This window comes from Camarhynchus parvulus, unplaced genomic scaffold (genome assembly GCF_901933205.1).
Source record: "Camarhynchus parvulus unplaced genomic scaffold, STF_HiC, whole genome shotgun sequence".
Taxonomy (NCBI): domain Eukaryota; kingdom Metazoa; phylum Chordata; class Aves; order Passeriformes; family Thraupidae; genus Camarhynchus; species Camarhynchus parvulus.
The window spans coordinates 34617-55829 of record NW_022148655.1 but is presented as its reverse complement, the minus strand read 5'-3'; the positions used below and the strand labels follow the sequence as shown (position 1 = coordinate 55829).

The window sequence follows — 21213 nt, the reverse complement described above, 5'->3', positions numbered from 1 at the left end:
CACTCTGTCCCCAATGTCACGTGTCCTCCCTGTCACACTGTCCCATGTCTGTCCCCAATTCCCTGTCCCGTGTCAAATTCCCAATTCCCAATGTCACTCTGTCCCCAATGTCACTGTGTCCCCGCTGTCCCCGGTGTCACACACTGTCCCCAATGTCCCCAGTGTCACTCTGTCCCCAATGTCACTGTGTCCCCGCTGTCCCCAGCTGTCCGAGGGCGTGGACAGGTACATCTCCAAGTTCGAGCTGGACCAGGACAAAGAGCGGAGCAACGTCGTCATTTACCTGGACAAGGTGGGGACATTGGGGACACTGGGGACACGGGGGTGGGGACAGGACTGGGGTGGTGGCAGGGACAGGATGGGACAGTGGCAAGGTGGGACAGGGACAGGGACAGGGACAGGGGCAGGGACAGGGACAGGGAGAAGGTGGGACAGGGGTGGGGACAAGATGGGACAGGGACCACGGTGGAGTTGGGGACATGAGCAGGGACAGGAGGGTGACAGTCGTGATGATGAAGGTGGGGACAGGGGGGACACTGGGGACAGGGACAAGATGGGACAGGAATGTGAGAGGACAGGGATGTGGACAGGGACAGGACAGGGACAGGGGTGGGGGGGACAATGCCGGGGGACAGGGGTAGGGACAGGGACAGGACAGGGACAGGATGGCACAGGGATCAGGATGGAGTTGGGGACATGGACAGGGACAGGAGGGGGACAGGGCTGTGACAGGGACACAGCTGGGGACAGGGGTGGTGACAGCAGCAGTCTCAAGGTGGTGACAAGGACAGGGATGAGTGGGGACAGGACCAGGTGTGCTGGGGAGGTGACTCGCAGCCTGAGTGCCACCCCCATGTCCCCTGTCCCTGTCCCTGCCATTGTCCCTGTCCCCTATCCCCTGTCCCGATTACTGTCCCTGTCACTGTCTGATGTCCCTGTCCCTGTCCCTGTCCCTGTCCCCGTGCTGTCCCCAGGTGTCACACAGGGCCCAGGAGTGTTTCGCCTTCAAGGCCCACCAGAGGTTCCAGGTGGGGCTGATCCAGCCCGCGGCCGTCAGCGTCTACAGCTACTACAGCATCGGTGTGTCATTGTCACTGTCATTGCCACTGTCATTGTCACCTCTGTCACTGTCTACAGCTACTACAGCATCGGTGTGTCACTGTCACTGTCATTGTCACTGTCACTGTCACTGTCACTGTCACAGTCATTGTCACCTCTGTCACTGCCTACAGCTACTACAGCATCGGTGTGTCATTGTCACTGTCATTGTCACTGTCACTGTTCACTGTCACTGTCACTGTCATTGTCACCTCTGTCACTGTCTACAGCTACTACAGCATCGGTGTGTCACTGTCACTGTCATTGTCACTGTCACTGTCACTGTCACTGTCATTGTCACCTCTGTACTGCCTACAGCCACTACAGCACGTGTGTCATTGTCACTGTCACTATCGCTGTCACTGTGTCACTGTCACTGTCACTGTCATTGTCACCTCTGTCACTGTCTACAGCTACTACAGCATCGGTGTGTCACTGTCATTGTCACTGTCACTGTCACTGTCACTGTCACTGTCACTGTCACTGTCATTGTCACCTCTGTCACTGCCTACAGCTACTACAGCATCGGTGTGTCACTGTCATTGTCATTGTCACTGTGTCACTGTCACTGTCACTGTCACTGTGTCACTGTCACTGTCATTGTCATTGTCACTGTGTCACTGTCACTGTCTACAGCTACTACAGCATCGGAGTGTCATTGTCACTGTCACTGTCATTGTCACTGTGTCACTGTCACTGTCACTGTCATTGTCACTGTCATTGTCACCTCTGTCACTGTCACTGTCTACAGCTACTACAGCATCAGTGTGTCATTGTCATTGTCATTGTCATTGTCATTGTCATTGTCACCTCTGTCACTGTCATTGTCATTGTCACTGTCACTGTGTCACTGTCCCTGTCTACAGCTACTACAGCATCAGTGTGTGACTGTCATTGTCCCTGTCCCTGTCCCTGTCCCTGTCCCCTTTCCCTGTCCCCAGTGTCACCCAGGTCACCTCTGTCACCCGTGTCCCCATCTCCTTGTGTCCCACTGGCTGATGTCCCCTCTGTCCCCTGCCATCCCCTGCTGTCCCCTCTGTCCCCCGCTGTCCCCTGCTGTCCCCACTGTCCCCACTGTCCTCACTGTCCCCTGCCATCCCCTGCTGTCCCCTCTGTCCACTGCTGTCCCCTGCTGTCCCCACTGTCCCCACTGTCCCCTGCTGTCCCCCGCTGTCCCCTGCTGTCCCCTGCTGTCCCCTGATGTCCCCTGCTGTCCCCACATTCCCTGTCCCCAGCTGTCCCCTGCTATCCCTCACTGTCCCCTCTGTCCACCACTGTCCCCAGCTGTCCCCTGATGTCCCCACTGTCCCCACCGTCCCCTCTGTCCCCTGCTGTCCCCTGCTGTCCCCTGATGTCCCCGTGTCCCCGCAGACGATCGCTGCACCCGGTTCTACCACCCGGACAAGGAGGGAGGGAAACTGAACAAGATCTGCCAGGGGGACGTTTGTCGCTGCGCCGAAGGTGACACGGGGACACGGGGACAGGGTGGGACACGTCATGGCCATGGTGGGACAGTCATGGCCATGGTGGGACACGGTGATGTGATGGGACACGTCATGGCCATGGTGGGACATATCATGGTCATAGTGGGACGCGTCAATGATGAGATGTCACATGTCATCACAATGGGGATGTGTCATGGTCATGGTGGGACACATTGATGTGATGGGGACATGTCCCTGCCATGATGGGAACATGTCATGGTCATGGTGGGACCCATCAATGATGAGATGTCACATGTCACCACAATGGGGATGTGTCATGGACATGGTGGGACACGTTGATGTGACGGGGACACGTCCCTGCCATGATGGGAACATGTCATGGTCATGGTGGGACACGTCAATGATGAGATGCCACATGTCACTGTGATGGGGATATGTCATGGTCATGGTGGGGACATGTCATGGTCATGGTGGGACACGTTGATGTGATGGGACACTACATGGCCATGGTGGGACAGTCATGGTCATAGTGGGACACGTCAATGATGAGATGTCACATGTCACCATGATGGGGACATATCCTGGCCATGGTGGGACACACTGATGTGATGGGACACTTCATGGCCACGGTGGGACAGTGGTAGGACACGTCATGGTCATGGTGGGACACATCAATGATGAGATGTCACATGTCACCACAATGGGGATGTGTCATGGTCATGGTGGGGACATGTCATGGACATGGTGGGACACGTTGATGTGATGGGGACATGTCCCTGCCATGATGGGAACATGTCATGGTCATGGTGGGACACATTGATGTGATGGGACACGTCCTGGCCATGGTGGGACACGTCGTGGTCATGGTGGGACCCATCAATGATGAGATGTCACATGTCACTGTGATGGAGACATGTCCTGGCCATGGTGGGACACGTCATGGCCATGGTGGGGACATGTCACGGCCATGATGGGACAAGCCACATCCAAGGTGGGACATGCCCCTGAGGAACTGTCACATGTTACCACCATGATGGGGACACGTCCCTGCCGTGGTAGAACACATCACGGCCATGGTGGGGACATGTCACGGCCATGATGGGACAAGCCACATCCAAGGTGGGACATGCCCCTGAGGAACTGTCACATGTTACCACCATGATGGGGACACGTCCCTGCCGTGGTAGAACACATCACGGCCATGATGGGGACACGTCCCTGCCGTGGTGGGACACATCACGGCCGTGATGGGGACACGGCCCTGAGGAACTGTCACATGTTACCACCATGATGGGGACACGTCCCTGCTGTGGTGGGACACATCACGGCCGTGATGGGGACACGGCCCTGAGGAACTGTCACATGTTACCACCATGATGGGGACACGTCCCTGCCGTGGTGGGACATGTCATGACCCTGGTGGGGACATGTCATTGATGACATGTCACATGTCATGACTGTGATGGGGACACGTCCCTGCCACAGCTGACCTTGTCATGGTTGTGTCCCCATGATGTCCCCATGATATCCCCACAATGTCCCTGTGATATCCTCATGTTGTCCCTGTGATGCCACTGTGATGTCCCCACAGTGTCCCCATGATGTTCCCATGATGTCCCCGTGTCGTCCCTGCGATGTCCCTGCGATGTCCCTGTGATGTCCCCATGATGTCCCCATGATATCCCCACAATGTCCTGTGATGTCCCCGTGTTGTCCCCGTGTTGTCCCTGTGATGTCCCTGTGATGTCCCCACAGTGTCCCCATGATGTTTCCACGATGTCCCTGTGTCATCCCTGTGTCGTCCCTGTGATGTCCCTGTGATGTTCCTGTGGTGTTCTTGTGATGTTCCCATGATATGTCCCTGTGATACCCCATGATGTCCCCGTGATGTCCCCGTGATGTCCCCACGATGTCCCCATGATGTTTCCATGATGTCCCCGTGATGTCCCTCTGATGTCCCCGCGATGTCCCCACAGAGAGCTGCTTCAAGCGCCAGGAGGAGCCCAAGGACATCACGGTCAACCAACGCATCGAGAAGGCCTGCGAGCCCGGGGTGGACTTCGGTGGGACATGGGGACATTGGGGACATTGGGGACATTGGGGGACATTGGGGGACATTGGGGGACATTGAGGGCATTTGGGACATTGGGAACATTGGGGACAATGGGGGCAATGGGGACATTGGGGACATTGGGGGACATTGGGGGACATTGGGGGACATTGAGGGCATTTGGGACATTGGGAACATTGGGGACAATGGGGGCAATGGGGACATTGGGGACATTGGGGACAATGGGGGACATTGGGGGACATTGAGGGCATTTGGGACACTGGGGGCACTGGGGACAATGGGGACATTGGAGACACTGGGGGGATTTATGACACTGGGGACATTGGGGGACAATGGGGACATTGAGGGCATTTGGGACATTTTGGACATTGGGGACAATGGGCACATTGGGGACATTGGGGACAATGGGAGCATTGAGGGCATTGGGGACATTGGGGACAATGACGACAGTGGGGACATTTGGGACATTGGGGACATTGGGGACATTGGGGACAATGGGGACAATGGAGACATCAGGGATGTTGGAGACGTGGTGACATTGGGAGGATTGGGGACATTGGGGACAATGGGGACATGGGGGACATTGGGGGCATTGGGGACACTGGGGACACTGGGGACATGGGGTGATACGGGGTCATGGCAGGTGGCATTAGGGACATCGGGGACATGGCAGGACCGGGGACGGACACAGTGGGGACAGGGGACGCAGAAGGGTCACCCTGGTGGGGGTGACTGTCCCCATTGTCCCCAGTGTGTCCCCTGGCAGTGTACAAGGTGAGGGTGGTGGCGGGGGTGACTGTCCCCATTGTCCCCATGTGTCCCCTGGCAGTGTAAAGGTAGTGGTGGGTGACTGTCCCCATTGTCCCCATGTCCCCTGGCAGTGTACAAGGTGAGGGTGGTGGCGGGGGTGACTGTCCCCATTGTCCCCATGTCCCCTGGCAGTGTACAAGGTGAGGGTGGTGGCTGTCCCCATTGTCCCCAATGTGTCCCCTGGCAGTGTACAAGGTGAGGGTGGTGGCGGGGGTGACTGTCCCCATTGTCCCCATGTCCCCTGGCAGTGTACAAGGTGAGGGTGGTGGCCCAGGAGGAGACCCCGGCCTACGACAATTACATCACGGAGGTGCTGTCGGTCATCAAGATGGGTACGGCCACCATGGGCTGGGGACAAGGCCACCTCAGGGGGGGGACAAGGCCACCTCGGTGAGGACAAGGCCACCTCGGGGGACAAGGCCACCATGGGAAGGGACAAGGCCACCTTGGGCGGGGGACAAGGCCACCTGGTGGGGACAAGGCCACCTTGGGAAGGGACAAGGCCACCATGGGCTGGGGACAAGGCCACCTCGGTGGGGACAAGGCCACCTCAGGGGGGACAAGGCCACTACAAGGGGACAAGGCCACCTTGGGAAGGGACATGGTGGGGGTCACCTGCAGATGGGGACACTCAAGTGGGCTGGTTGGGGACAGCCAGGTGGGTCGGTGTCACCTGGGTGGGGTTGGTGTCACCCAGGTGGAGTCAATGTCACCCAGCTGGGGTCAGTGTCACCCATCTGGGGTTGGTGTCACCCAGATGGGTTGGTGTCACATAACTGGAGTCAATGTCACCCAACTGGGGTCGGTGTCACCCAACTGGGGTCGGTGTCACCCAGGTGGAGTCACTGTCACCCAGCTGGGGTCAGTGTCACACAATTGGGGTCGGTGTCACCCAGCTGGGGTTGGTGTCACCCAGCTGGGGTTGATGTCACCCAGATGGGTTGGTGTCACCCAGGTGGGGTCAGTGTCACCCAACTGGGGTCAGTGTCACCCAACTGGGGTCGATGTCACCCAATTGGGGTCGGTGTCACCCAACTGGGGTCGGTGTCACCCAGCTGGGGTTGGTGTCACCCATCTGGGGTCGGTGTCACCCAGATGGGGTCGGTGTCACCCAGGTGGAGTCAATGTCACCCAGCTGGGGTCAGTGTCACACAATTGGGGTCGGTGTCACCCAAATGGGGTTGATGTCACCCAGCTGGGGTCAGTGTCACCCAGGTGGAGTCAATGTCACCCAGATGGGGTCAGTGTCACCTGGGTGGGGTCGGTGTCACCCTGGTGCACTGGGGACACCAAGGCTGATGACAAAGCTGGAGGCAGCCGGTGCCACCACAGCTGGCACCGCTGTGGGCCATGTTTGGGGGGTGGAGGTGACACAGTGACACAGTGACACAGTGACACAGTGCCATGGTAACACGGTGACACGGTGACACAGTGACACAGTGCCAAGGTGCCACGGTGCCATGGTAACACGGTGACACGGTGACATGGTGACATGGTGACATGTGACACAGTGACACAGTGACACAGTGCCATGGTAACATGGTGACATGGTGACACAGTGCCACGGTGACACGGTGACACGGTGCCATGGTGCCATGGTAACATGGTGACACAGTGCCACGGTGCCATGGTGACACGGGGCCATGGTGACATGTGACACAGTGACACAGTGACACAATGCCAAGGTGCCACAGTGCCACGGTGACATGGTGACATGTGACACAGTGCCACGGTGACACGGTGCCATGGTGACATGTGACACAGTGACACGGTGACACGGTGACACGGTGCCATGGTGCCATGGTAACATGGTGACACAGTGCCACGGTGCCACGGTGACATGGTGCCATGGTAACATGGTGACACGGTGCCACAGTGACATGGTGACATGTGACACAGTGACACAGTGCCATGGTAACATGGTGACACGGTGCCACGGTGCCATGGTGACATGTGACACGGTGACACGGTGACACATGACAGGCACGGACGAGGACCCGGCCGGCAGCAACAGGACCTTCGTGAGCCACCAGCAGTGCAGGGACGCCCTGAGGCTGCAGAGGGGACAGGACTACCTGGTCTGGGGACAGGCCAGCGACCTCTGGGCCAGCGGCAGACAGTAGGACACGGTCCCCACTGTCCCCTGGGTCCCCTGGGTCCCCAGTGTCCCCTATGCCCCAATGTCCCCTGCCCCCATTGTCCCATTGCCCCCTGTGTCCCCAGTGTCCCAACTGTCCCCACTGTCCCCACTGCCCCTCTATCCCCATTGTCCCCACTGTCCCTCTTGCCCCATAGTCCCCTGTGTCCCCAGTGTCCCCAGTGTCCCCACTGTCACTATTGGCCCTATATCCCCACTGTCCCCATTGCCCCTCTATCCCCATTGGCCCCTGAATTCCCGATATCCCCATTGTCCCCACTGCCCCCTCTATCCCCACTGTCCCCATGTCCGTCTCCTGTGTCCCCATTGTCCCCTATATCCCCACTGTCCTCACTGTCCCCATTGTCCCCATTATCCCCCTGTCTGTCCCCATGTCCCCCTGGCTGTCCCCATGTTCCCTGCTGTCCACTATGTCCCCTCTGCCCCCTCTGCCCCCATATCCCCGCTGTCCCCACGGCTGTCCCCGTGTCCCCCTGGCTGTCCCCACGTCCCCATTGTCCCCACTGTCTCCATTGTCCCCACTGCCCCATGACCCCATGGCTGTCCCCCCGTCTGTCCCCCTGTCTGTCCCCATGTCCCCCAGCTGTCCCCGTGTCCCCAGCTGTCCCCGGTGTCCCCACGTATAGGTACCCTGGTCGGAAGGACACCTGGCTGGCGGAGTGTCCTCCAAGGGCCACTATATCCCCACTGTCCCCACTGTCCCCATTGCTGTCCCCATTGTCCCCACTGTCCCTATTGTCCCCACTGTCCCCATGTCCCCCTGTCTGTCCCCATGTCCCCCTGTCTGTCCCTGTGTCCCCAGCTGACCCGCGTCCCCAGCTGTCCCCGTGTCCCCAGGTACAGGTACTTGATCGGGAAGGACACCTGGCTGGAGGAGTGGCCTCCAAGGGCCACTATATCCCCACTGTCCCCACTGTCCCCATTGTCCCCATTGTCCCCATTGTCCCTATTATCCCCTCTGTCCCCATGTCCCCCTGTCTGTCCCCATGTCCCCCTGTCTGTCCCTGTGTCCCCAGCTGACCCGTGTCCCCAGCTGTCCCCGTGTCCCCAGGTACAGGTACTTGATCGGGAAGGACACCTGGCTGGAGGAGTGGCCTCCAAGGGCCACTATATCCCCACTGTCCCCACTGTCCCCATTGTCCCCATTGTCCCCATTATCCCCACTGTCCCCATGTCCCCCCGTCTGTCCCCGTGTCCCCAGCTGTCCCCTGTGTCCCCAGGTGTCCTGCGTACAGGTACCTGATCGGGAAGGACACCTGGCTGGAGCAGTGGCCCTCGGAGGCCGCCCCTATATCCCCACTGTCCCCACTGTCCCCATTATCCCTATTATCCCCTCTGTCCCCATGTCCCTCCATCTGTCCCCCGTGTCCCCAGCTGTCCCCGTGTCCCCAGGTACAGGTACCTGATCGGGAAGGACACCTGGCTGGAGGAGTGGCCCTGGGAGGCTGCCCCTATATCCCCACTGTCACCATTGTCACCATTGTCCCCATTATCCCCTCTGTCCCCGTGTCCCCAGCTGTCCCCCGTGTCCCCAGCTGTCCCCGTGTCCCCAGGTACAGGTACCTGGTCGGGAAGGACACCTGGCTGGAGGAGTGGCCTCCAAGGGCCACTATATCCCCACTGTCCCCACTGTCCCCACTGTCCCCATTGTCCCCATTGTCCCCATTATCCCCTCTGTCCCCATGTCCCCCTGTCTGTCCCCGTGTCCCCCTGTCTGTCCCCGTGTCCCCAGCTGTCCCCCTGTGTCCCCAGCGGTCCCCGTGTCCCCAGGTACAGGTACCTGATCGGGAAGGACACCTGGCTGGAGGAGTGGCCTCCAAGGGCCACTATATCCTCACTGTCCCTATTGTCCCCATTGTCCCCATTGTCCCCATTATCCCCTCTGTCCCCATGTCCCCCTGTCTGTCCCCGTGTCCCCAGCTGTCCCCATGTCCCCAGGTACAGGTACCTGATCGGGAAGGACACCTGGCTGGAGCAGTGGCCCTCGGAGGCCGCGTGCCAGGACGCGGCGCTCCAGCGGCGCTGCCAGGACTTCGTCGAGTTCTCCGAGTCCATGACGTTCTTCGGCTGTCCCAGCTGAGTCCCCGAGGTGCCACCACCCTGGGGTGCCACCACCCCGGGGTGTCACCAACGCGCCGGTGGCACCCGGTCCTGGGGTGTCACCGCTCTTCTCCTGTCGATTTTTGTCCCCTCCTCGCCTTTTTTTGTTTTGGGTTTTTTTCGGTTAAAAAAGTCATTTCTGAGCAACTGGGTTTGGTGTCCTTGAGGGGGGGGACATGTGGGGGGGAGTGGGGACACCAAGGGGACATGGAGACATCAGAGGGGACAGGGGGACATCAGAGGGGACAGGGGGACATCACAGGGGATGTGGGGACACCATAGGGGACATGGGGACATCACAGGGGATGTGGGGAGATTGTAACAGACATGGGGACATCACAGGGGACATGGGGACATCATAGGGGATGAGGGGACATCATAGGGGATTTGGGGACACCATAACGGACATGGGGACACAGAGAGGACATGGGGACATCACAGGGGGACACACATGGGGACATCCTGATAGAGGTCATGGGGACACCAGAGGGGACATGGGGACATCACAGGGGACATGGGGACACCACAAGGGACATGGGGACATGAAAGGGACATGGGGACATCACAGAGGACATGGGGACATCCTGATAGAGGTCATGGGGACACCAGAGGGGACATGGGGACCTCACAAGAGAGACATCATAGGGGGCATGGGGACATGGTAAAAGACATGGAGACACCATATGGGACATGGGGACACCAGAGGGGACATGAGGACATCACAGGGGACATGGGGACATCACAGGGGATGTGGGGACATCATAAGGGACATGGGGACACCACAGGGGTCATGGGGACATCACAGGAGAGACATCATAGGAGACATGGGGACATGGTAAGAGACATGGGGACACCATGAGGGACAGGGGGACACCAGAAAGGTCATGGGGACACCACAGGGGTCATGGGGACATCATAGGGGACATGGGGACATCACAGGGGTCACAGGGAGTCCGTAGGGGACAGGGAGACACCACAAGGGACATGGGGACATCATAGGGGGCATGGGGACATCACACCAGTCAAGGATTCCAAACCCCACACCCCAATCCCCACACCACAAACCCTGCACCCCAAATTCTGCACCCCAAAATCCGCACCCCAAATTCACACCCCAAAATCTGCACCCCAAATTCTGCACCCCAAAATCTGCACCCCAAATTCTGCACCCCAAAATCCGCACCCCAAATTCTGTGCCCCACATTTCACATCCCAAATTTCACACCCCAAAATCCGCACCCCAAATTCTGCGCCCCAAACTCTGCACCCCAAATTCTGCACCCCAAAATCCACACCCCCAAATTCTGCACCCCAAAATCTGCACCACACACTCAGGACCCCAAACTCTTCACCTCCAAACCCCACACCCCAAAATCTGCACCCCAAATTCTGCACCCCACATTTCACATCCCAAATTTTGCACCCCAAACCCCACACCCCCCACACAATTTTGATGTCTCAGGCAAATTTTGGGGACTCTGGGGCAAATTTTGGGGTCTCTGGGGCAAATTTGGGACATGGGGACAAAACTGGGGACTCTGGGGCAAATGTTGGGGTCTCCAGGGCAAATTTTGGGGTCTCTGGGGCAAATTTGGGGGTTCTGGGGTTAAATTTGGGGGGTTCTGGGGTAAATTTGGGGGTTCTGGGGTAAATTTTGGGAGATCTTCAGCAAATTTGGATTTCCTGGGGCAAATTTTGGGGGATTTGGGGGTAAATTTGGGGGATTTGGGGGTAAATTTGGGGGTTGCAGGTGGGGACCCCCCGATGTCCCCTCAGCGCCACCCCAGGGTTGTCACCCCCGTTTTTTTTGGGGACAATCCAGGCGGTAAAAAGAATCCATAAATAAATTTATTCATTAATTAATAAATAATTAATTAAGGTGAGTCATTAATAAATAATTAATTGAGAACAATAATGAATTGAGGACAATAATTAATTAAGGACAGTAAGGGACCACCCCCCCAAAGTGTCCCCAATGTCCCCAAGGAGGTCCCAAGTGTCCAGCACCGGGTCCCCAAATGTCCCCAAATGTCCCCAGGTGTCCAGCACCGGGTCCCCAAATGTCCCCAAATGTCCCCAAATGTCCCCAGGTGTCCAGCACTGGGTCCACGAGGTCCCCAAATGTCCCCAAGCACCAAATTGGGGGCTCAGTGATGTCACTCAACGTCCCCAGATCTTCAGGTGAGGAGGTCACCGATGTCACTTGATGATGTCCCCAATCTCTGGGTGAGGAGGTCACCAATGCCCCTTGATGTCCCCAAATCTCCAACCATGGATGTCACCAATGTCCCTCGATGTCCCCAAACCTTTGGGTTTTCACCGATGTCCCTCAATGTCCCCAAACCTTGGGGTTTGGATGTCACCGATGTCCCTCAATGTCCCCAAACCTTGGGGTTTGGATGTCACCGATGTCCCTCAATGTCCCAAATCTCTGGGTTTGGACGTCACCGATGTCCCTCAATGTCCCCAAACCTTTGGGTTTTCACCAATGTCCCTCGATGTCCCCAAACCTTGGGGTTTGGATGTCACCAATGTCCAATGTACCCAAATCTCTGGGCATTGTCCCCAAATCTCCAACCACGGATGCCGCCGATGTCCCTTGTCCCCAGATCTCGGAGCATGGAGGTCGTGTCCCCAAATCTCTGGGTTTGGACGTCACCGATGTCACCTGATGTCCCCAAATCTCTGGACACAGGGCTCTCGTCACTCAAATCTCCAGCCATGGACATCACTGATGTCCCTTGTCCCCAAACCTTCGGGTTTGGATGTCACCAAAGTCCCTTGTCCCAAATCTCTGGGTTTGGACATCACCGATGTCCCTTGTCCCCAGCTGCTGGGTTTGGATGTCACCAATGTTCCTCAATGTCCCCAGATCTCCAACCATGGAGGTCACCGATGTCCCTTGTCCCCAAACCTCCAACCATGGAGGTCACCGATGTCCCTCGATGTCAAACCTTTGGGTTTGGACATCTTCGATGTCCCTCGATGTCCCCAGATCTCCAACCATGGACATAACCAAAGTCCCTTGTCCCCAGACCTTCAGGTTTGGATGACACCGATGTCCCTTGATGTTCCCAAACCTTTGGGTTTAGACGTCACCGATGTCCCTTGGTGTCCCCAAACCTCCAACCATGGAGGTCACCGATGTCCCTTGGTGTCCCCAGATCTCTGGGTATGGCTGCCACCAATGTCCCTTGTCCCAAACCTTGGGTTTGCACATCACCGATGCTCCTCGATGTCCCAAACCTCCAACCATGGACGTCACTGATGTCCCTCGATGTCCCCAAACCTCCAACCATGGAGTCACAATGTCTGATGTCCCCAACCTCCAACCATGGACGTCACTGATGTCCCTCGATGTCCCCAAACCTCCAACCATGGACGTCACCATGTCCCTTGATGTCCCCAAACCTCCAACCATGGACGTCACTGATGTCCCTCGATGTCCCCAAACCTCCAACCATGGACGTCACCAATGTCCCTTGATGTCCCCAAACCTCCACTCTCGGGACTCACAGATGTCCCCAAGCCCCAGCCCGGCAGGTGACCAGCAGGACACAAGGCTGGCCACCCCCTCGTCACCCCGGTGCCACCACCAGGTGCCACCACCCGGTGCCACAACCCGGTGTCACCACCAGGTGCCACCCCCTCATCACCCCGGTGCCACCACCCGGTGTCACCACCCGGTGTCACCACCCGGTGTCACCACCCGGTGCCACCCCCTCGTCACCCTGGTGCCACCACCAGGTGCCACCGCCTCATCACCCCGGTGCCACCACCCGGTGCCACCACCCGGTGCCACCACCCGCTGTCACCCTAGTGCCACCACCCGGTGCCACCACCCGGTGCCACCGCCCGCTGTCACCCGCCCGCGATCCGCAGCAGCCCCACAAAGTTCCCCTCGCGCTCCTCCTGCTCCAGCTGCCACCCGCCCGTGTCCCCAGCGCTGTCCCAACGCTGTCCCCAACGCTGTCCCCTGCCAGCTCCAGGCTCAGGATGTCCCCAGGCCACAGCTGGGCCACCGCCTGGGCCAGCGCTGCCCGCTGGCGATGTCCCCCGGCCGCGGGCGGCAGGGACAGGGACACGGCCAGCAGCGGCCGCGGGGACGCGGCGCGGCGCAGCCGCAGGGTGACACCGCCTTGGGGACAGCTGGGCGCCACGCAGGTGACACCCAGCTGGCCGTAGAGCAGGTAGAGGCCGCCGGACGCCACCCGGAGCGATGTCCCCGAGGTGTCCGGCCGGATGTCACCGCTCTGGAAAACGCCCCGGACGCCGTCCTGGTAACGCCAGCGGGGGGACGGGGACAGCGAGCCTGGGGACAGAGGGGACAGCGGTCAGGGGACACAGGGACACTGGGGACACAGGGACACTGGGGACACAGGGGACAGCGAGCCTGGGGACACAGGGGACAGCGAGCCTGGGGACAGAGGGGACAGCGGTCAGGGGACACAGGGACACTGGGGACACTGGGGACAGCGAGCCTGGGGACACAGGGACAGCGGTCGGGGACACAGGGACACGACACAGGGACACTGGGGACACAGGGACACAGGGACACTGGGGACACTGGGGACAGCGAGCCTGGGGACACTGGGGACACTGCGGACAGCGAGCCTGGGGACACAGGGACAGCGGTCAGGGGGGACATCAGGGGACACTGGGGACAGTGAGCCTGGGGACAGAGGGACAGAGGTCAGAGGACACTGGGGACACTGGGGACAGTGGGGACAATGGGTGACAGAGGGAAGATGGGAGCCTGGGGACACTGGGTGGGGCTGGGGACAGAGGGGACAACGGGGGGTAGGGGACAGTTGGGGACACCCTGGGGACACTGAAACCTTGGGGACACTCTGGGACACCCTGGGGACATTCCACGACAGCTTGGGGACACTCTGGGACACCTTAGAGACGTTCTGTGACAGCTTGGGGACATTGAAACCTTGGGGACACTCTGGGACACCCTGGGGACATTCCATGACATCTTGGGGACACTCTGGGACACCTTAGAGACGTTCTGTGACAGCTTGGGGACATTGAAACCTTGGGGACACTCTGGAACACCCTGGGGACATTCCAGGACATCTTAGGGACATTCCGTGACACCCTGGGGACATTCTGGGACATCCTGGGGACATTCCAGGACATCCTGGGGACTACAGGGGACAGGGACACTCCGTGACACCCTGGGGACAGTCTGGGACACCTTGGGGACAATTCGTGACATCCTGGGGTCATTCCGAGCCATCCTAGGGACACCCCGTGACACCCTGGGGACAAGGACATCGTGGGGACAATGACACCGTGGGGACACCCCGTGACACCCTGGGGACACTCCAGGACACCTTAGGGATATTCCATGACACCCTGGGGACATTCCATGACACCCTGGGGACAATGACACCCTGGGGACAATGACACCGTGGGGACACCTTATGACACACCTGGGACACTCCATGACACCGTGGGGACAAGGACATCGTGGGGACAATGACACCGTGGGGACACTCCGTGACACCCTGGGGACACTCCAGGACACCTTAGGGGTATTCCATGACACCCTGGGGACAATGACACCCTGGGGACAATGACACCTTAGGGACAATGACACCCTGGGGACACTCCATGACACCCTGGGGACAATGACACCCTGGGGACCACATGGACAGGGACACTCCGTGACACCTTAGAGACACTCTGGGACCTCTTGGGGACAATCCATGACACCCTGGGGACAATGACACCCCGGGGACATTCCGACACCCTGGGGACAATGACACCCTGGGGACATTCCATGACACCCTGGGGACAATGACACCCCGGGGACAATGACACCCCGGGACAGTGACACCCTGGGGACAATGACACCCTGGGGACACTCCGTGACACCCTGGGGACAATGACACCTTAGGGACAATGACACCCCGGGGACATTCCATGACACCCTGGGGACACTCCGTGACACCCTGTGGACAATGACACCCCGGGGACAATGACACCCCGGGGACAGTGACACCCTGGGGACACTCCGTGACACCCTGGGGACAATGACACCCTAGGGACAATGACACCCTGGGGACATTCCATGACACCCTGGGGACAATGACACCCTGGGGACAATGACACCCTGGGGACATTCCATGACACCCTGGGGACACTCCGTGACACCCTGGGGACAATGACACCCTGGGGACAATGACACCCCGGGGACACTCCGTGACACCCTGGGGACAATGACACCTTAGGGACAATGACACCCCGGGGACATTCCATGACACCCTGGGGACAATGACACCCCGGGGACAATGACACCCCGGGGACATTCCATGACACCCTGGGGACACTCCGTGACACCCTGGGGACAATGACACCCTGGGGACAATGACACCCCGGGGACATTCCATGACACCCTGGGGACAATGACACCCTGGGGACGATGACACCCTGGGGACAATGACACCCTGGGGACATTCCATGACACCCTGGGGACAATGACACCCCGGGGACAATGACACCCTGGGGACAATGACACCCTGGGGACACTCCGTGACGCCGCCTGTGCCACCCCCGGATGTGGCGGGAGAGGTGACATCGGGGAGGGGACACGGGGGAGGTGACACTTCCTCTGCGAGGAGCCCGGGTGACAATTTCGAGATGACTCCGGTGGGGGGAGGGGGAGGTGACATCAGGGGACAGGAGGGGACACCAAAGGACAGGAGGGGACATCAGGGACAGGAGGGGACATTGGGGACATCAGGGACATCAGGGACAGGAGGGGGACAGCAGGACAAGAGGGGACAGGAGGGGACAGGAGGGACATCAAGGGACATTGGGGACACAGGGGACAGGAGGGGACACAGGGGACAGGAGGGGACACAGGGGACATCAGGGGACATTCAGGACTTACCGGGGCTGAGCAGGATGTGGGCAGCGGTGGCAGCCTGAGGGGACAGGAGGGGACAACGTCAGCAGGGGGGTCCCCAATGTCCCCAAGGTGTCCCCAAGGTGTCCCCAATGTCCCCAATGTCCCCACAGTGTCCCCAAGGTGTCCCCAATGTCCCCGATGTCCCCAATGTCCCCAATGTCCCCAAGGTGTCCCCAAGGTGTCCCCAATGTCCCCAATGTCCCCAATGGTGTCCCCAGTGTCCCCAATGTCCCCAGTGTCCCCAATGGTGTCCCCAATGTCCCCAATGTCCCCAAGGTGTCCTCAATGTCCCCAATGTCCCCACAGTGTCCCCAATGTCCCCAATGTCCCCGATGTCCCCAATGTCCCCAATGTCCCCAAGGTTTCCCCAATGTCCCCAGTGTCCCCAAGGTGTCCCTGTTGTCCCCAAGAAGGGAAAGTGGAAAACACAGGACGGACACCTGGGTGGACAGATGGACACCCAGACAGACGGACGCCCGGACAGACGGACAAAGCCCCGGGCAAGGAGGACGCCCAGACGGACAAACACCTGGACAGACGGCTGGACACACAGCCGGCCGGACGGACAGACGGACAGCTGGACAGTCAGGTTGGTCACCGGACACCCGGACGGACGGACGCCTGGGCGGACACCTGGACGGACAGACAACCAGACGCTCGGACAGACGGACGCCCGGGCGGGCGGACACGCCCCCAGAGGGACGGACAGACAGACAGACAGACGGAAAGCAGGCAGACACCTGGATGGACAGCTGGACAGCTGGACACCGGGACGGACAGAGGGATGGACACCGGGACACACGGACAGCCGGGCAGACGGACAACCGGACACCTGGGCAAGGGAACAGCAGGACAGACGGACACCGGGACAAACGGACACCCGGACAAACAGACGCCAGGACAAATGGACACCAGGAAAATCACCCAGACAAACGGAAAACCGGACACCCGGACACCAGGACAAACGGACACCGGGACAAACGGACACCGGGACAAACACCTGAACAACGGGAAAACCGGACACCAGGACAAACGGACACCGGACAAATGGACACCGGGACAAACGGACATCAGGACAAACGGACACCGGGACAAACAGCTGAACAACGGGAAAACCGGACACCTGGACAAACGGACATCAGGCCACAAGGACAAACGGACACCAGGACCAGCGGACGCTGCGACAAACGGACACCGGGACAGGACGGACGGACACCACCGGGACAAACGGACACCGGGACACGCCAAGACCCCGGAAGGCCGGGGAGAAGGGGACAAGGGTACCCGGCCCCAAAGAGGAGGGGAGGAGAAAAAACGAGGGGAAAAAGGACACGGGACACGCCGACCCCGGGGCAAGCGGCCACCCCGCCCTCAGGACAGACGGACGGACAGACGGAGGGACAGACGGACAGACCCCTCCCCCGCCCCGTGCCCACCTTCACCGGGGGCGGCCCCCGGAGCGCGGCCAGGGCGGCGGCGGCGGCGGCTCCGAGCGCGGCCAGGGCGGCGATGGCGGCGAGCGCCGGGAGCAGCGACCGGCACCGGCACCGCGGCTGCCAGCGGGCCCGGCTCCGCTCCCGGGCCCGGTTCTGCTCCAGGTCCCGGCTCCGCTCCCGGGCCCGGTTCTGCTCCAGGTCCCGGCTCCCCTCCCGGTTCTGCTCCAGGTCTCGGTTCCGCTCCAGGTCCCGGTTCTGCTCCAGGTCCCGGCTCCGGTCCCGGTCCCCGTTCTGCTCCCGGTTCTTTTCCCGGTTCATGTCCCACTTTTGGTCTCGGTCCCGGGTCACGTCCCGGTCCCAGTTCCGGTCCGAGTTCTCGTTCTGGTCCCAGTTCTGGTACCGATTCGGGTCCCAGTTCTGGTGCCCGTTCATGTCCCGGTTCATGTCCCACATCCGGTCCCGGTTCCGGTCCCAGTTCTGGCTCTGGTGCGGGTTCTGGTCCCGGTTCTGGTGCCCGTTCATGTCCCGGTTCATGTCCCGGTTCTGGTCCCAGTTCTGGTGCCCGTTCATGTTCCGGTTCATGTCCCGGTTCTGGTTCTGGTGCGGGTTCTGGTCCCTGTTCATGTCGCGGTTCCGGTCCCAGTTCTGGTTCTGGTGACCGTTCTGGTGCCAATCCCGGCTCTGGTCCCGGTTCGGGTCCCGGTCCCGGTCCCGGTTCGGGTCCTGGTTGTGGTCCCGCTCCTGGTGCCAGTCCCGGTCCCGGTCCCGGTTCGGGTCCCGGTCCTGGTGCCAGTCCCGGTCCCGGTCCCGGTTCTGGTCCCGCTCCTGGTGCCACTCCCGGTCCCGGTCCCGGTTCGGGTCCCGGTCCTGGTGCCAGTCCCGGTTCGGGCCCCGCTCCGGCTCCGGGCAGAGGCACCGGCAGGGCCGCGGGGCCGCCGTGGGATTCTCGGGGTCGGCGAGCGGCGACATCGCGGCGACATCGGCGACAGAGCGGAGCGGGGCCGCCTTTAACGGGACAGGAACGGGGAGGGGACAGTGACATCAGGGAAGGGACATCACGGAGGGGACAGCGGGGAGGGGACAGCGGTGACATCAGGGAATGCACCGGGGACAGCGGGGAGGGAACAGCGGGGAGGGGACAGCGGTGACAACAGGGAATGGAGCGGGGACAGCGGGGAGGGGACATTGGGGAGGGGACAGTGGGGAGGGGACCGTGGAAGGGACGGTGACATGAAGCAAAGGGACATCGGGGAGGGGGCGGCGACATCGGGGAAGGGACTGCGGGGAGGGGACAGCGGTGACATCAGGGAATGCACCGGGGACACGGGGAGGGAACAGCGGGGAGGGGACACGGTGACATCAGGGAATGCACCGGGGACATTGGGGAGGGGACATTGGGGAGGGGACAGGGACAGCGGGGAGGGACGGGGGACATCAAGGAATGGAGCGGGGACATCGGGGAGGGGACACGGTGACATCAGGGAATGCACCGGGGACACGGGGGAGGGGACAGCGGGGAGGGGACACGGTGACATCAGGGAACGGGACATGGGGACGGCCAGGTGTCACCTGTCCCCAGCGTTCCCCATCGCACCGGTGCCACCTGTGGTCACCACGGGGTCACCACGGAGTCAGGGGTGACACCAGTGCCACCAGTGTCACCTCAATGTCCTCCGTGCCACCGGTGCCACCAGTGTCACCTGTCCCCGGTGTCGCCCCTTGTTCCGCCTGTCCCACCTGTCCCACCAGTGCCACCGGTGTCCCCTCAATGTCCTCCATCGCACCAGTGCCACCAGTGTCACTTCCCCAGTGTCCCCTCCATGTCCTCCGTGCCACCAGTGCCACAGTGCCACCAGTGCCACCAGTGCCACCTGTCACCGGGGAGGTGACATCGGGGAATGCACCGGGGACACCGGGGAGGGGACAATGACACCGAGGGGGGGCAAGAAGGAGTTGGGGACACCGAGACGGGGTTGGGGACACCGGGGAGGGGTTGGGGACACTGGAGAGGGGACAGTGACACACCAAGGGGGGACCTGGAAAGGGTTGGGGACACCGGAGAGAGCACGGCGACACCGAGGGGACATCGAGGAGGGGTTGGGGACACTTTGGAGGGACCGAGGGGACCCCGAGGGGACAACGGCGACACCGGGGACAAATCCATGGGGGGAGGTGACAAAAGCCACCCCGGGGGTGGGGACAGAGGAAGCGGCGACACCGTGGGCGGGTGGGGGAGGGGAGGTTTTGGGGACCCTCCCGGCCGTGACGTCACGGACGGGAATTGTCCCCAAGGTGTCCCCGAGTGTCCCCAGCGCCACCCGCGGGGGTTTCCGGCGGGGACGGAAATTTTGGGGCCTCTCGGGTTTTGGGGGGGAGGGGAGGGGGAGGTGGGGACAGCCTGGGGGGGGGGAGAGACCCCCAAAAACCAAATCACCCCAAAAATGGGACCTCAAAAAAGCTCAAACCCCCCCAAAAAACCCCAAAAACCCACCAGAGTGGGACCCCAAAAAAACCCCAAAAACGCCCGAGTGGGACCCCCAAAAAACCCCAAACCTCCCTCAAAACACCCCAAAGAACCCCCCAGAGTGGGACCCCCAAAAAACCCGAAACCTCCCCCAAAAAACCCCAAAAACCCCCAGAGTGGGACCCCAAAAACCCCAAATTCCCCCAAAAAACCCCCAGAGTGGAACCCCAAAAAACCCCAAATTCCCCCCCAAAAAGACCCAAAAAAACCCCAGAATGGGACCCCCATAAAAACCCCAAACCCCCCCAAATACTTTATTTATTTTATTTTATTTTATTTTATTTTATTTTATTTTATTTTATTTTATTTTAATTTTTATTCCCCTCCTTGTCCCCCGCAATTGGGGGCTCCCAAGGGGGCGTGGTCTCCCATCGCCCCGCCCACTCCCCCGCCCTTTTTGCAACCCACCAATCACCGCGCCGCGTTGGGGGGGCGCATGCCCATGACGTCATCGGGCCGACCCGGAAGCGAGGCGAGCGCGGAGCGCGGGGGGGGAAAGGCGGTGCGCGCGTCACGTGACCGCGAGGGGGCGCGCGGATTGGGCGGGGCCGGCAGGTGTGGGCGGGGCCGCGGCGCGCGCGGCGCTTCCGGGAACGGCAGGTGAGGGGACGGGGGAGTCTGGGGACATCTGGGGACATTTGGGGACATC

The 21213-nt window shown here is 60.5% G+C and overlaps 2 protein-coding genes across 2 annotated transcripts in view; both read left to right on the top strand.

Moving 5' to 3' along the window:
- The window catches only part of C3 (complement C3), a 44345-nt gene extending 34683 nt beyond the window's left edge, over positions 1 to 9662 (top strand). The window contains exons 34-40 of the mRNA XM_030970741.1: positions 206 to 292; positions 975 to 1080; positions 2470 to 2559; positions 4520 to 4606; positions 5673 to 5756; positions 7408 to 7543; positions 9521 to 9662. Of these exons, the coding sequence (XP_030826601.1) occupies positions 206 to 292; positions 975 to 1080; positions 2470 to 2559; positions 4520 to 4606; positions 5673 to 5756; positions 7408 to 7543; positions 9521 to 9662 (732 nt within the window). The remainder of the gene's footprint in view (positions 1 to 205; positions 293 to 974; positions 1081 to 2469; positions 2560 to 4519; positions 4607 to 5672; positions 5757 to 7407; positions 7544 to 9520) is intronic.
- Positions 9663 to 21000: 11338 nt separating this feature from the next.
- ILVBL (ilvB acetolactate synthase like) overlaps positions 21001 to 21213 on the top strand; it is a 31597-nt gene continuing 31384 nt past the window's right edge. Inside the window, exons 1-2 of the mRNA XM_030970740.1 lie at positions 21001 to 21066; positions 21120 to 21164. Coding sequence (XP_030826600.1) covers positions 21001 to 21066; positions 21120 to 21164 — 111 coding nt within the window. The remainder of the gene's footprint in view (positions 21067 to 21119; positions 21165 to 21213) is intronic.